The 16,227-nt window shown below is 48.8% G+C and overlaps 1 protein-coding gene across 4 annotated transcripts in view; it reads left to right on the forward strand.

Annotated features, from left to right (window-relative positions):
* Nucleotides 1-6,159: 6,159 nt before the first annotated feature.
* Nucleotides 6,160-16,227, forward strand: part of SEZ6L (seizure related 6 homolog like) — a 180,477-nt gene continuing 170,409 nt past the window's right edge. For all 4 annotated transcript variants that reach the window (XM_032883268.1, XM_032883269.1, XM_032883270.1 and 1 more), the window contains exon 1: nt 6,160-6,465. In XM_032883268.1, coding sequence (XP_032739159.1) covers nt 6,372-6,465 — 94 coding nt within the window. In that variant the 5' untranslated portion in view covers nt 6,160-6,371. The remainder of the gene's footprint in view (nt 6,466-16,227) is intronic.

Genomic DNA, 16,227 nt, shown 5'->3' on the forward strand with positions numbered 1-16,227 from the left:
TAAATTAAATTAAAAAAAGAAAAGAAAACCATAGGCCCAAGATGGAGCCACTCAGGGAAGGTGTGAGTGATCACTTTTCGTAATTATTTTCCTTTTTCACGTGGATGAAGTAAGAATCAGAGAAGACAAGGGACCTACAGACAGCACACGGGAGTTAGTGGGGTGGCCTCCTGGCTCTCCAGCTCCCACCCACTGTTCCTTGGGTTTCTGAGCTGAAGCCCATCCGTGATCTCCAGGGGGATATTTCTTGGCCTCCGTTCCTGCTGCTGCTGGGTGGTGCTTCCTTCTGGAGTACAGCATGAAGGTAATGGAAAAACTCAGACCCTCTGAACCTCAGACATTAGTCGTCTTCTCTCCCCACCCTCTTCTGACTTCCTGGGGACAAAGGCTGGGCTTTGGGCAGGAAGCTGGGAAGAAGGGCAGGATGCCCAGTAGCAGGGACCTTTTTGGTACTGCATATGGATGAACATGGTGACGTTGGCGAGGAAGGCGAAGGGTTGGAGGATGTGTCTTCGTTCAAACAGAATGGTGCCACCTCCATTCAATTTGAGTGAGGTGCGTCACACGGAGGATGTGTTAGATTGGCCGAGTCCCCTGATGGGCTTAGGAGTTTTACTTCTTCTGTACGCTTAGCCCCAGCTGGACCTTCTTCTGGGTCTAGACATATATAAAAACACTTAAGAAATCCTATCAGAGAAGAGCTGTTTGTGGCATTTGGGCTGTGTTTCTCCCTTACGGTTTGTATGCTACAATGTAATTACTCTCTTTTATTGAGTGCCTACTGCAGGATGGCCACTCTGTTCAACACTGCATCCTCTCTCTTACCATTACAAATCCTCTAGGAAATCATCACTGATATCTCTTACTTAATACAGACAAGAAAACAGGTCTCAAGCTGACACTTGGAGAAGGAAACTGAGGCATATCTGAGGCCAATACACCCCTGCTGATCCCTAAGGACACAGGTGTTCTTCGGGTCACCAAACATAAAAGTCTGAGAAGAGTCCATAGGCGTGTGCCTCTTTGCAGAATTAGGCTGTTCTTCATGGTCTGAAAAATGTACATGTTACAGTTTATAATGCCAACAGAGTATATAAATATACACAGTATCTTTAATTGATTTTTTTCCCTCACCTTTGAGGCCCAAAAGTGTAAACCCAGGGAAGTCTCCCAGCTGGGTTTGCAGGAACTTGGCTGTGGGGTCTTATCACATCCTATATGTTTGTTCCTTTCCTTCAGCCTCCTTCACGTTTCCAAAGTACACTGGTTTTCCGTTTCATCTGGCCAGACAAGCTTCTAGAGAATGCAAATCCAGTTTGCAGGCTCACTTTGTATTCTGTAAACTTTCAGCCTGAAATAAAGGCTCTGTTTCCCTGTTGAATCTCCGCTGTGCATGGACATTTCTCCAGAGCCAGGGCAGGTGGTATAGACAGATCAAGCATTTCCAAGGAAACCCAAGAGTCATAATTGCTTCTTTCTAGGTAACGTGGACATGCTGGATGAGGCTGGCTGTGTCACCATTGACCGTTCCCTTGTTAGCATCTGGCGAAAGTGATGTGACAGCCACTTTGCTTGGCACAAGGCTTCATGGGCTCATGGGAAGTTAGGAAGACCTTGTTGAGAACACTGGAGGGGAGGCTGGTTGGATGCTCAGGCTGCCCTTCAAAGACCCAGAATGAATTTGTCTCCTGGGCTACTACTATGGCTGTTTTGTTGTTGCAAACTCTCTCCCTCTCTCTCAAGATGTCTCTTTTTGCATTTCACTTTTACTCCAAGACAGAAGTTATATCCAACCCCCGCGCCCTCCTGGCTTAGCAAATCCCTTCCTAACAGCAGGTGTTCCTGGGGGTGAAATGTGGTGCTGGGTTTGGATGGGGCAGGAGCGTGGATAACTTTGAAACACTTGACATGGTAGTTCATGGAGAAAGTCAAACTGAGTATACAGATCTCAAAATCAAGCCCTGGTGCACTGTGATCTGTGTGGATAGAGAAATGACTAAACAGAAGTATCCTGGCAATGGCCGCCATTTATTGCAATGACCCTATTTCAGCGTCAGATCCTGTGCTTCCTGTGTCCCCTGCCCGGACCATGTTCTTCCCCGGATCTTGGCCTGGTAGCTTCTTCTTACTAATCACTTCTCTGCTTAAATGCCTTCTGGTCTTGGGAGGCCATTCCCCATCGCTCAAAAAAGAGCTTGCCTCCCTTACTCTTAAATCACCCCATTCTTCTTCCTCATAGAACCTGGAGCATTCGGAAATTCTAAGTTAGTAAAGGATTTACTGTCCATCTCTCACCTATACCAGGTAAGCTCCAGAGAGCTTCATCTTGTTAACTGCTGCATCCTTTTTTCCTAGAAAAGTTCCAGTTCATCCTTCATTTCTAGAACAGTTCCAGTTCCTGGCACCTGGTAGATGCTAAAAAAAAAAAAAAAAATTTTGTTGACAAACAAATGGATGGAGAGTTTACTGTATGCTATGAGTACTACCCTAAGTGCTTTCTAATAATTGTCTCATTTATTTTTTTAAAGATTTTATTTATTTGACAGAGAGAGATACAGTGAGAGAGGGAACACAAGCAGGGGGAGTAGGAGAGGGAGAAGTAGTCTCCCAACTGAACAAGGAGCTGGAGGCAGGGCTTAATCCCAGGACCCTGGGATCATGATCTGAGCTAAAGGAAGACGCTTAAGTACTGAGCCACCAAGGAGCCCCACAATTGTCTCATTTAATCTAAGTCACAGTTCTTCATTGAAACAGTTTCAGAGAATTTAGGTCAGTTGTTCAATGTCACACAGCTGTTAGCAGGAGAGAAACAATTCAAATTTAGATCTGCCAGGTTTCGAAGCCTGCTTTAACCACTCTGCTACACTGTCTCCCTTGGCATAGAACATCAATCCTGGGAAGAATGTGGCAATCATGTCTCCAGACTCCACTAGACTCTAGCCCTAGAGAGCAATGGATGGAGTCTTCTGCACCCACAGCATCTTGTAAGAATTTGGCACCCAGTGGCTACTCAATAAATAGTAGATGTTCAACTAGTGTTTGATTTGGCACCCAGTGGCTACTCAATAAATAGTAGATGTTCAACTAGTGTTTGTAGGTAGATGGATGAGTGAGTGTCGTGGGCGATTGGATGGACAGATGTGTGGATGGATGGATAGGTGGATGGATAGACAGGCTGGTGACTTACCTAGGATTACACAACAATTTATCAGGGGAGGGATCAAAATCAAGGATTCCTAACTTGCTGCTGTCTCACACGACATGAAATTTTTGAGAATGAAGCTGAGTGTTTTCCTTACAGTCTGAACTGGGCTCAATGATTTAGTTTATCAGCTCATGGGAACTTGTCTCTAACCCTATGAAATAAATGTTATTGTATCCCCTCATGTCACAGGGATATTATTATCCACTTGGGTCAATCAGCCCACATGGTAAGTGTTATTCTTATCTCTTCTCCTCAGAAGAGGAAAATAAGGCTCAGAGAGGTTAAATAACTTGCCCTTCTTACCCAGCAGAAAGAGGTGAGGACAAGATCTAATCCCTTGTCTCCTAACCAATTTTAATTGCCTAAGAGCTGATTTATCCAGTGGCAACATGTAGACAGAATTGTGGGCACACACATCTGCACAGATGCTAGGATTTTTGCCTTGGGCAGCTGTGGGTAGCAAGAAGTCCACGCTGATACAAGAATCAAAGATACATGTGTCCTGTAGTAACAGAGCATTAGCCTGACAAAAAGTAGACCAAGTGTATGATTTTGAGCAAGTCACTGTCTCCCTGAGCCTCAGTTTCCTCACCTGTAATGTGAGTATCAAAAATGCAATGGGGGATAGTTTTCATCTGCAAACTGCTCTTCACATAAATGTTATTCTCATCATGGCATTTCTTCTTATTGGGGGAGGGGGTCTTAAATAAAGAGAGAGAGCCTTCCCACCATCATAATCTCAGATTGCAAGGTCTATGTCTGATTATCTCAGAACTTTTCTCCAGGCAAGGGAAAGTAAATCAGCTGGCCAATGAAATGAGTAAATCCTGAGTTATTCAATGGCTTAATAAATTTCACAGTAGCACTTCTCCCATATAATATACTCGCATGCAAGTAATGATCTTTTAGATACCTTTACCAAAAGAGTGACCCTGATGATGAACTTTAAGTCATTGAAGAATGACTAGTAACAAGGAGCTGTCAAAACACCAGGGACAGCCACACAGTCATAGCATAGAGACAGCCGTACAATTCCTGAGAGGGGATGGGTTTTGGCTCTGGACTCAGACCTGATCTTGAATCTACCTTGTGCTGTTGCTTCCTGGCCACGTGACCTCAGCTAGGTTGTGACCTTCTCTAGGACTCAGGTGCTTATCTGTCAAATGGAGTCAATCATGTCTCACGGTGAAGGATTATGATGAAATTGACATGAGCTGCTATGTACAGTGTGTAAGAGCCCCTGGCAAACAGGAGATGCTTGCAAGCACCTGTTTCCTTGCCGCCAAGTGAGGAACTGACCTGTCACTTTGTTTTTCCTTCACTCACCTTCTCCCTTTCTGTTTTCCTCAGTTTCTTTGCTTGTCTATGTTCCATTCCACAAGAATGTCCATGTGCCTACTGTACACCAGTACTGTGCAAGCCCTAAGTGTATGGTGATGGATGAGACCGGGGCAAGGTCACCCCCTACAGAGCTTTTGGGCTAATACAGCAAAACAATGGGAGGCTTCATCTTCCCCAATGGAGAAATCAGGTGTTCTGCACCCCCTGTCTCAGCCTCCCTCTTTATAAAAACCACCAGGTAAATAGCAGGAATGGAAACTTCTTGCAGGCAAGGAATGGGTTTTTCTAGGGACTCTTTGTCTGTGCATCTGTAGTGAGTGCCCTATAAAAAACACTGAATGCGTGAATGAATGGGAAAGCTTTGGGTGTAGGGGTCTTTTGATCCCCTAGGCCATAGTGCTCCCTTTCCCCTCCAGTCTTCTTCCACCCTGCGCTCACCTCCCCCACCCATTCTTTGTAGGGACTCCCAGCTCCACCACGCAGCTGAAGACATATTCCTCCTGTGCTGTCTGCAACCTTCTCTCCATCTGCTCCCTCTGCCTGCTCAGGCTGCAATGTGGAGATAGTGTGGCAAGGTGGAATAGGGGGAGGGCGAGGGAGGGCTTCTAAATTGGGGTGACAGGCCTGGGAAGCTGGCAGTTCTGCAAAGGTAGCCCACACAGTCCGTCTGAGTCTCTGGGAGTGCTTACAAGCCTGTCTCTCATGTAGCCCTTGGCCATGGCTGTTCCCAGGCATCTGCCTGTCTCCCGCATCTACTGTCCCTCACCACCTCCATTTGTGGAGAAAAGACAAGATGCTGGAAATCAGGGCTGGGCAAGAGCACAACATGGAGGGTGGGTCTTGAACTCAGATGGGGGAAGGGCGCAAATACAGCAGAGCTAAGGGGCTGAGCTCAGAGGAAGGCTTGGCTAGCTCTGGCGCCCCGTTGACAACGGGGATGTGAAAGATGAAACTCTGATTAGAACATAGATAAATTTTAATTTATAGTCCCTAGTTGGGCTTCACAGGCCTGGAACACCCCGCCCCCCACCATGTATTGGATGCACAATTTCATGGCCATTTGTATTGTTCTAGGGAGATTGACAGCTCTCATCGAATCCCCAGAGTTGAAGACTTTCTAGGTTACAGGACTCACTTTGGAAACAGAGGATACTGTCAGGGCAGACGGCTGGTTGGGGCCCAAAGGGCCCTGGGAGGGCTGCCATACAACTGAGAGAACTGGGACTGGGATCTCTCCTGGAGGCCGAGCGATGGAAAGCTCTAGACTGCTCGAAGACTGAAAGCTGCGCTGGGTTTTGAGGCCTCCACCTCCCCGTCTGGAAAATGGTCAGGAAGCTCTACGGCCTCGCCTGGCCAGCACCGGACTGCTGTGAGCATCCGCCGGGAGGAAACGCTCGGCCCACAGGACGCCAGGGGAATTGGCGTTAAACTTCGAGGGGCACACGGGCCGCGGCTGGAGAAGGAGGTTGGCCCTGGGGCGCGGCGGCCCCTCTCCCTGCGGCCCTCCCGCCCCCTCCCTCCCTCGTCGCACTTGCTCGGCACAGACTCGGCCCCAGCCCCCTCCCTCCTCCCGCTCGCTCCCAGCTAGCTCGCTCTCTCGCTCGCTCGCCGGCTCCTCCTCACTCGCCCGCCCGCGCCCGGCGCAGCTCGGCCAGAGCGATCGCGGGGCTGAGCGCGCGTCCGCCCGGGGGGCTCCGGCGGCTGCCCCGGCCCCCGGCACCCTCCCTCGCCCCGCCTGCCCTGCGCGCTCGCCGCCTCCCAGCTTCCCCGCTCCCGCGCCGTCCGCCTGCCCGCAGCCCGCGGCCCCAAGCCCCCCGCAGCCACGATGCCCGCGGCCCGGCCGCCCGCGGCGGGACTCGGCGGGACCTCGCTGCTTCTCGCCCTGCTCCTGGGGAGCCCCGCGGCAGCTCTGGCAGGAGGTAAGCGCCTGGAGGGGCGGGGCGGAGGAAGGGGCAAAGTTGCGGCGAGTGCGGGGCAGCAAGGGGTCGCGGCCGACCTGGGCTTCTCGAGCACCGCCGGCCGGGTTGGAAAGCGGGGGCGGTCGCCCAAATTCGGGGCTGGGAACCGCGTCCCCTCGGCCCGGGCTGATGGGAGTGTGGAGGCGGGGATGTGTCTGAAGGACTCCGGCGCTTCCTTGCTTCGGCTGCGGGCTCCCTTTCAGTGTGCCCGGCTGTGGGGCTGACTCCCCTTTGCAGCCCCAGAGAATCTCCTTGCAGTGGGTCGCCTCCAAATCTCAGATACCTGGAGCTCTCTGCAACCGCACCCGGGGCTGGGTGCCAGATAATTCTCACCCTTTCAGGGAGAGGACGAGAAGGAGGGCAGCTGACCCGCCCTTTAACTGAGGACTAGACTTGAACTGTGCGTCTGGGGGCTTCGTAGTGCCGCGCCCTCCCACTCTAGGACCCCTTGCCTCCTTTTGGTTCAGGCTGTCCTGTAGGACCAGGTCCCTGGACTGATCCCAACCAGGTGTCTGGATGCCGGACTTGGGTGTGGCTTTAGTTTGGAGGCCAGTCGGGGGGCCTTAGGGTTCTCAGAACTTGGCGGGGGAGGGAGAGAAGATGTCAGGTCACCGCCGGGAACCCGAGCGGACACTTTTCCTCCCACGCGCCCCGGACAGCCTAGTGTCTCAGCACTATTGTGAATTGGGGAGGTAGGGGTGCTAATTTCACCCACCACGTGCTTGCCGGTTTGGAAAGGGGGTCCAAGTTTAGCGAAGGGTAGTTGCTCCTCCTTCCCAGACCCGGAGCCACACCCTCTTCTCCACCCCGCTGAGGTCCCCCAGGAAAAGTTGTGTGTTGGGGGTTGGGCGCGTCATTAATCCAGAGCTAAACCCAAGAGCTTTGAGGATTTAATCAGTCATTAGGAGACCCCAAAGTGGAGGACAGCATTGGTAACCACTCAACCTAGCCTTCTCTGAAAGGTCCAACTCCCGCTACCAGAAACGCTCTCCTCACGTGGTAAATAAGCAGGCAGCTGCAGGGTCTGCCCAGTCTGAAGACAGTCGGAGGGCGCACACCCTCCCCATCTGGAGCCTCGATGTCTGTTTGGACCGTCTTTACCTGGAGCTGGAGCACAGGCGGTATCCTTTCTCCCTAGGGAGTTCTGGACCCCTGGCGCTCACACCTGCTTCAGCACCAAAGGCCGCGGACAGCTCTTAGCTCCGTGGGCCCCAGCTCTGGGTCCCTTTCCCTCCAACTCTTCCCCATGGCCTGGAGTGCCCTCCTCAGCATAAATCAGGCATTTTATCCCCCACCCCCTTCTCTTTAACTGTGGAGCCCCGGAGTGCAAAGCAAAGGAAATAATTCATCACCTTTTGTTTAATAAAGCATATCATTAAAGAACCCCCCCCCCTTTTATGAAGCAATAATATTCACAATTTACACCAGGTCTGGACAATTTCTCTGGGAAAGATGGGGGAAGAGAACTGGTTTACATAAATCCTTTCCACCACAGCATGCCCTTTCTTAATTAGCTGTCTTTCCAACAATGGCTTGGTGGCCTTGAACAGAGTCCACATCTCCCTCCCTCATCCTTTGAATCTATGTTGTGACAAACACACAGAAAGAACCCAAAGTTACTCAGCATCTTGCTGGCTTTTTTAAAGTGATTCTACCTTTGAGGACCCCACTCTCCAATACACTGCCCTCCAGGAAAAATGTCTTAATGGCACATACTGAATCGTCATCCAAGACAAGGATTTCATATCCTGCTTCCTTCACTGGCTTCAAACACAAAATATGTGTGTGTTAATTTTTAAGACATTTCATATTATTTTCCCAACTGTTCGACACTACAACTAGCAACATATATTTTTAATTAACTTCAGGTCACTGCCAAATTAAAGGCAACTGATGTACTCCTTCAGAAGGCTCATTAATAACCGTGTGCTTCTGACTTCAAGACTCTCTGAGTGGTAAGGAAGGAGTGAGAATAGCCAACAAGCACTGCCAATTCTCATGGTGCATTTGGAAACAATTGACCTTTCACAATAAATTCTATTTTTAACCTGGAGCCCAACTTCCACTAATGTCAGGAGAGAGGTACATCTAATACAGTGTTGCAAGCTAGTCCTGCTTGCCTGCGATTTGTAAATACTTGAAAGGGACTTGTTGCTACATTCTTATGCAGGTCACATGATTCTCTGGGCCATTTTGCTGTAAGGCATGAATAAGTATAAAGTATAACTTGTTTTTGAAGAGGCTTCTTATTGTCTAAGATATGCACATGGGGAATAATTGTAGCTACGTGCTAAGACTGCAGAGCCTGAGTGTCATTTCTTTTCTTTTTCTCTCGAATTAATAAAGGAAATTCAATATTGCTCAATAAGACTCAGATTTGCTGCCTCCTCTAGTCTCTAATGTGCGTTGTTGTTAAATTCACTTAACAACTATTTTCATTATGGATTGCCTTTCTTTTCCATGGAGTTCTGGCTGCTCCTGCCAGGGGCCACCTTATCTAAGCTTGAAGGATTCTTCTTGTGTTCACAAGGCTTAGTTAGACATTAGGAAAATAATGTTATATTCCTTCCTCCCTCTTCCAAGGCAAGAGGATGTTTCCTGATTAGAGTGGCTTGTTTTGTGGTTTTGCTCACAAGTATACTCCTGCTATTCAAAAGGCTATTCAAAAGGGCTCAATTTACCCGTCCTCCTGTTTGGTCCGCGGGGCATGCTGCAGACCTCCACTAGGGGCGCTCAAAGCTGTAGCTGGTGGCTTAGGGCAGAAGGGGCCAATTCTGACCTTTGCAACCAGCAAGTGTGGGCAATGCCAAAGGTCGGCAGAGTAGAGGTCTAAAGATGGCATCACTTCCATCTCTACCCATGCCCTTTTCTGCTTCCTACAATTGATTTCTATTTCTCAGAGGGAAATTATTGACGACACTGGACATGCTGTGAAAAAGAGTAAAGAAAGGTGATAAGAAGGCAAGGAGAATGCTCCACGAAAGGCAGTTTCAGAATGCAGAGTCCGGCTGCCCTTTTTCCTACCAGGCTGTGGTTTCCTTCATGGAGCCGAACTGCAAAACGCCAAAGAGGCCAGGGCAAGGCTGTTGTTCTGGGGAATTTGAGCTGGGCACTGGTATTAGATTTATAGCGTTCTGGAAAAGAAATACTGCGGCTTTGAAAACCGGGGTCCAGGTCCAGCTCCCCTGGTTATGAATGTGTGACCTTCAGCAGAACTCTCTTCTCTGAGCTTCCATTTTACCATCTGCAGAATGGGGGCAGGGGTACAGAATTGTCTCCGTCTGGAAGGATGGTAGCAATGATTGCATAACACTTCCTTGTAAAACAGCTGGCACATAGTAGATGTTCAAGTAATGTTCCTCTGTTTTCTTCTCTGTGTTCCAAAAAGGCAAGTTGCCCCTATTAGTAGGCACCAAGAGAGTGAGTCCTTGAAGCTGGTGTGAAGCAGATGTTGGCATAAATAACTGGCTAATTTAGGCCAATGTAGGAGGAGTTGGAGTTGGGATATGAGTAGCCCCAGGTAACTATATGCTACCTGTGGCAGGTGAGAATTTTTTTTCACCTGTTGCAGGTGCCCTTTCTTCCCAAAGTCTGATACTGTAAATATTTGCACCTCACTATTACCATCAGCAAGTAGAGTCCATGGTACCAGAGATGCAGTTGGCAGTGTAATGGTTGGAAAGGAGATAGAAGGAGAGAATCTTCTGGAAGAGACATTAACTCATTCATTCATCTGACATTTACTGAGTACTTTCTATGCAGGCAGCAACCCCACGTAGAGTGCAGGAGACATAGGGTCATATGATGAGGTCCTTGCCCTAGCGATGACAACCTAGCAACAGAGATCAGAAGAAAACCACTAGCATCCATGCCCTGTGATCTGTGCTTCAGGAGGGGATTATCAGAGTGCTGTAGGGGTCTTCCGGGGGGTGTGGTCCATTCTTGCCAGAGCTAGTCAGGGAAGGCTTCCCTGAGCAGGTAGCATTTGAGCTGACCCTGCAGGGATGTGGCAGAGACCAGCCGCCAGGGGTGGGTTGCAGGGGGTGGGGTGAGGGGGCAGGATTCCTACAGTGGAGTAATGACAGTAGTGAAAGCAGGCTTCACTTTTGGAGCCCATGATGCGCCAGTGGAATTAGAGAGAGGGAAATAGGAGTGAGTGGAAAGGACGGGCTGGTGGGTACCCAGCCTGACACGTGAAAGAAATCATCAAACCTGCCCATCCTCCCTGCTCTGCTCTGGACTTCCTGGGCTCAGCAGAGGAAGGCTGAAACAAAGGCCCATGAAACGCCGTGTTCGCTGTGCTCGCTGTTGTCCACTAGAGGTTGTGATGACACCAAAGGAATCCTCTCTGAAGACAGCCAGTCCCAGCTGCTGAGTACCAACAGCAGCGCAGGGTAAAGGCTGCCTCATTGAATTTGCATATTTGCATAATCCTCTGGTTACTGTAGTTCTTCACCAGCAGCCTTTGGGTGTTGGTGAAGGGGTGGGAGTGAGGGTGTTCCAGAGCAATGGGCTGATTCTCATGGACCCTCCTGAAGTAATTTCCTACAACACGGCTGGGACCGTGTTTCCACAATGCGAACAGCATTTGTCGAGTGTCGATTTTGTTCCAAGTCCCGTGATAAGTGGTTTGTATAGATTCTTTCAGAGAGCACTCACGATGGCCCCAATAGATCCAATTATTATTACCCCCATTTTATAGAATGGGAAAGTGGAGGCACAGAGAGGTCCAGCAGTGTGTTGGGAGTCACAAAGCCAAGAAGTGTTGCAATCTGGCATCAATTTTCTAACTCCGCACCTCACGGTTGCCTCTTATATTCTGCATTCCCCAAGCTCGTGGGCAGATTTTGCTGATACATAGACAGGGGCCCATACATACTTGTCAGAGGCATGTTGGATGTGTACCCTCTGCCCACCACTGTTCCTGGCATATAGTAAGCACTCAAATAAAACTGGTTGAATCAAAGTGAGTCATAAAGTCGAACAGGTTACAATATATGTGTGGGTGGTTCGTTCATCTTTGTCATATCTAATGGTTACTGAATACACGTCAGACATTTGTGTAGGTTATCTTATTTAATCTCCACAATCCCTCTCCATTTCATACATAAGGAAACCAAGGCTTAGAGAGACGGTTAGTTCAGGAAGCTCAAGGTTGACAGCTAGGAAGTAGCAGAGGTAAGATTTGAATCCAGATAGTCTGACACTGAGCATGGCAGCTTGAGTGCTGGGCACAGCGCCTTCCAAGGTGGGTCCTGCTGTATTTCTCAATGAAATGTGTGTACGAGATGCCTTCACCATCGGTGTGTGGTCAGGCTGGGTGGGTCTGAACACTGGCTTTCCAAACTCCAAAACCTGGTGGGACAGAGACACAAGTCAATTAGGATTTTCCCAAGCCCCTAATATCTCTGAAAGAAGGAGAGAAAGAGAAAAAGACAAAAGGAAAAGAGTATTCTTCCCAGCCAAGGAGAGTGAGCAGAATGGGTGGTTTGTTGGCTAACTTTGACAATTCTGGCTGTTTGTAATTTCTCCTGTTCCCAGGCCACTCAACCATTAATGGAGAACTTAAAGTGTGGGAAATTGGTTTCTGTAAGCTCCTAAGTTCAAGAACCTAAATGCAATGACCTCCTAGCCATGAGCCTCAGTTTTCCCATTGTGTAACTTGGATCACGGTAACTACGACCACATATGCAAAGCTGTCTTCACAGGGCGGGGATGAGACATGGAAGTTAAGAGGCTTTATACTTTCTGCATCAGAAGGTCAAGCTTCAGGGAGGCGGGTGCTGCTGTGGAAGGCTCAAGACCCCAAGCACTCCCGTGCGTGTCTTCCTGGGCTTGTTATGAAAGAATGGCAAAATATAGCCATTTAGCATGGGTCCACCCTGTGCCAGAGGGCTGTCCTTGTGCTTATTTTATATATTCACTCCTGTTATCCTCGCCCACCTCACCCATCCTCACCACCACATCAGGTGATGTCCCTAAGTAGATAATACAAATGAGGAAACCGAGTCTTTTAACGGCATTGGCAATTGCTAAGGCGTTATAAGTAATGAATGATGCAGTTGTGATTTAAACCCAGGACTATTTAATTCCAAAGCCCAGTTTGTTCTAGAGGCTAGGGTATGAGGTATCACATAGCCATGGACAAATGGAGAGCAGACACTAGCCCAGAAATTAGGACAGTTTGACTGGACTCCGGGAAAGGAGGTGCTTTCCCACCCAGGAGCAAATGCCAGGTGTCTCAAGTCAGCTCGCCAAGAGGAGAAACTGTTCCTCTCAACCCTCCATACTGTCTCTGATGGTTCCTAGGTGAAGCATCCTTCTGGCCCTTCAGTCAGGACCAGAATGACTGGACAGTCATTCTAAGAGTCATATACCTGAAGATGAAATGCCCAGCTGGCTGATTTGAGCGGCATGACCTTGAGCTATGTCCTTCAGTGCTCTGAACCCTTTTGGGCCTCATATGTAAGATCTGGGTCCTGTCTCCCTTGCAAGATGGTTACAGATAGTCAAAGTGGATAGATATGTGTAGCCCAGAGTAAGCACTCAATAAAGTTAACATTATTGCTATCAATAGTTACCTGGTGAACTTCTATTCATCTTGCAAAACCCAGTCCCTAATTGTCTTTTTCTGTAAGAACTTCCCTTGCCTCTCTCTTCTCTGTGCCAGTTATGAGTCATTCTCTGCCCCCCCATCACATTTTATCCCTCTATTATAGTTAGCTCATGTACTCACAATGCATGAGTTACCACTTCGCACATCTCCACCAAAACCCTCAGCCGAAGCTTCCTCATCCATATGTCTCTTATGTATCTCACCCAGTGTAAGGCTCTACCCGATTGTTGAATACACTACCAGTTGTGGGGAGGTAGCATCCATCCAAAGATCTGAATCCCATTCCTGAATCTTTCTTCTACACCTGTGTGGTCTTGGGCAGCCTCTCCGAGCCTTGGCTCCTCACCTGAAAACTGGGAAATGGCAAGAGCGTCCTACCTTGAGGAATTGCTCTGAGGAAAATCAGTGAGCTCATAGATGTGAAATGACAGATGAATTCTACAGAAAGGAAGACAAGAAAGAGGAATAGGATGAGGAAGGAGAGACACTTGGTGAAGAATAGAAGCAACTTTTGTGCAAACACACAGCCACAAGGCGGGCACCACTCAGTGGGTCCCTGCCGGAGCCATGTCTCTTTCCAAAGGGCATGTTGGCTGCAATTGTTTACCCTGTGGCTTAGCTCATTTCAAAATAGAAACTTTCTGGGCATGATACTGGGGTTTTAGACTCTGCCTTCTCTCAGGTCCCTGGCAGCTGCAGAAAATAGCAAAGGAAATAAAAATCCATGCTTAGAGTTGTTTTCTGTGAGATGCATGACTCCAGATGAGCAGCTTGGTCGCCCCGAGCCATCGGTGGGCCTCCCATCGTCTGTGCTCGGCTAATTTCCCAGGGATGATGTAATGAAGGGGGTCCTGGTATTGACATGCTCTGTAGAAAAAGCTAGCAAGGTACCTTCCTGGGGTCTGTCATATTCAGCAGGTCTTAGCATCAGGCTCTCAACCTGCCTCAATTCATTCCCTGGTAATTTCATTTTATTGAGGAAAGAGACCCAAAGGCAAGAAAGAACTTACTCACTCAAGGTCTAGCCCAGGACTCGAACATCTGACTCCTATTTTCTGACTTCCTTTAAGGGACTTTATCCGTCTTTTACGAACAGTGGGATCCCTGCTTTCCTACAGTGTATGTTCAGAGACCCACGGAGAGCCTTAAGACATCTGTCTCCATGAAACCAACGGCGTCCATTACCCAAATCGGGTATTTACGATGTGAGGCCGTGGCAGAATGACTGCATAAGAGAAGCGTTAGCAGAAACTGAAATCCAGCCAGAGCTCCCTCCCATGCTGACTTGGCACTTGAATCTTTGAGGCACTGGCGGACCAGCTCACACCTGGGAATAGTGCCATCCAAGCAGATGGCTCAAGTCAGGCAAGCAAGAATAAAGCATGGAGGCTCAGGGAGGTGCAGGTCCCAGGCCAGGTGCCCCCCTATGCTTCTCTGCTCTCACCGTGGACCATAGAGAGTGGATCATTGAGAAACCCAGTGGCAGTGTGGGGTGTAGAGAGCTGGGGAAGGGTTACCTAAGGCATAGAAGATGTGCTCAGGGTCAGCCTTGGCTGGGCAGCAAGGATGACCCAAGGGCTGGAAGTTAGAGCCTGGAGTGTAGAGCCTGGAGCTTGGGACCAGTCTTACAGGGCACAGGGGTGGGTATGAGCCAGTGGGTGATGGTTTCCTTGTTTATCACCCAATCTCAGTTGGGGGGTAGGTATGTGCAAAGGTTTTGCATCATAAATGAGTGAGTTGGGATTCCAAAATGGAGCACTAACTTAGGACTAGGAGCCCAGGAAGGCATTATAGTGCAATAAAGAGTCCAGACTCTGGAGTGACAAATACTGGTTCCAACCTAACAGTGTGATTTTAGACAAGTCACTTAACTCAGATGATTGAGATGGGGTGGGGTAGTGATGAAGATGATGGCAATGATTTGTTGAATCTTAGCTGAGTCTCAGATTCTCAGATCGGTGCTGGCTTCCAAGAGAGGAACCAGTCTTTCTTTTGGCTTTACAGAGTGAAGCATCATTCAGGATAGATCAAGACTAAGATGGTACCTCAAATATTGAACCAAGGATGTTCCAGGGATGGGCTCCTTTCCTTCATTTCTCTCTTCCATGGCATCTGCTTCTCCCTGCATTGGTTGCTCCTGGCTCTCCCCACCCACCCCTCTCTTTTTCTCTCTCTCTCACCAGCCTCATTCTAGTCACTAACCAGTGATCTCCCTCACCACCTCTCCTTACACATGGGCTGTCATGGCTTCTCTAGCTCAAACTCTACATGTGCATCACCCGATATGGTGGGCGCTAGCCACATGTGGCTATTTGGTTTTAAATGTGAATTCATTAAAATGAAATTACATTGGAATTAGAATTCCTCAGTCCCACTAGCACATTTCAGGTTCTCAGTAGTCATGTGTGGCTAGTGGCTGCCATGTTGGGGAGAGAACATTTTTGTCTTGGTAGAAAGATCTATTGGACAGTACTGCTCTAGGCCATGGCAGTCCACATACAGCCCCTAACACTCAACTTCCTCATGTTTCCCTGCTCAGATTCCTGAGGAATATGGCTTGTCCTACTGGGGCAAGAGATTGACAGTTCATGTTTAATCTAAACATCTGTGGCTGGCGTGGTAAGCATGTCATAACACAGGGCTAGTCCCGTCCATACTTCGGGTAGAGCAATCACCACCAGTAACATTTCACACTCTTGCTCTGACCTCCATAGTTGCTTTCTCAACCCTTCCAATTGCCACGATGTTGCTCTGGAACTCTTCATCCACAGTCATCAAGCTGGGGCCTCACTGGTAAATATATCTAAGAACTGGGAAAGATCACAAATGTGTCTGCTGACTCATCTCCCTTCCTCACTGGACAGTGAGGTCCTTGGAGTCAGGGGTTGTTTCTTATTTCCTCTTTACTCACAGCTATTTGTTGAATGGGTGAAAGAAAGAAAGACAGGAAGGAAGGGAGGGAGGGAGGAATAGAGGAAAGGAAGGAGGGAGGAGGAAAGGGAAGGAAGGAAGGCAGGAAGGAAGGGAGGGAGGGAGGAAGAGAGAGCGGGAAGGAGGGAAGAAGGGAGGGAAGAGAAAGTAAAGGAAGGAAGGAAGGAAGGAAGGAA

Source organism: Lontra canadensis, unplaced genomic scaffold (assembly GCF_010015895.1).
Source record: "Lontra canadensis isolate GAN:19392208 unplaced genomic scaffold, GSC_riverotter_1.0 scaffold87, whole genome shotgun sequence".
NCBI lineage: Eukaryota > Metazoa > Chordata > Mammalia > Carnivora > Mustelidae > Lontra > Lontra canadensis.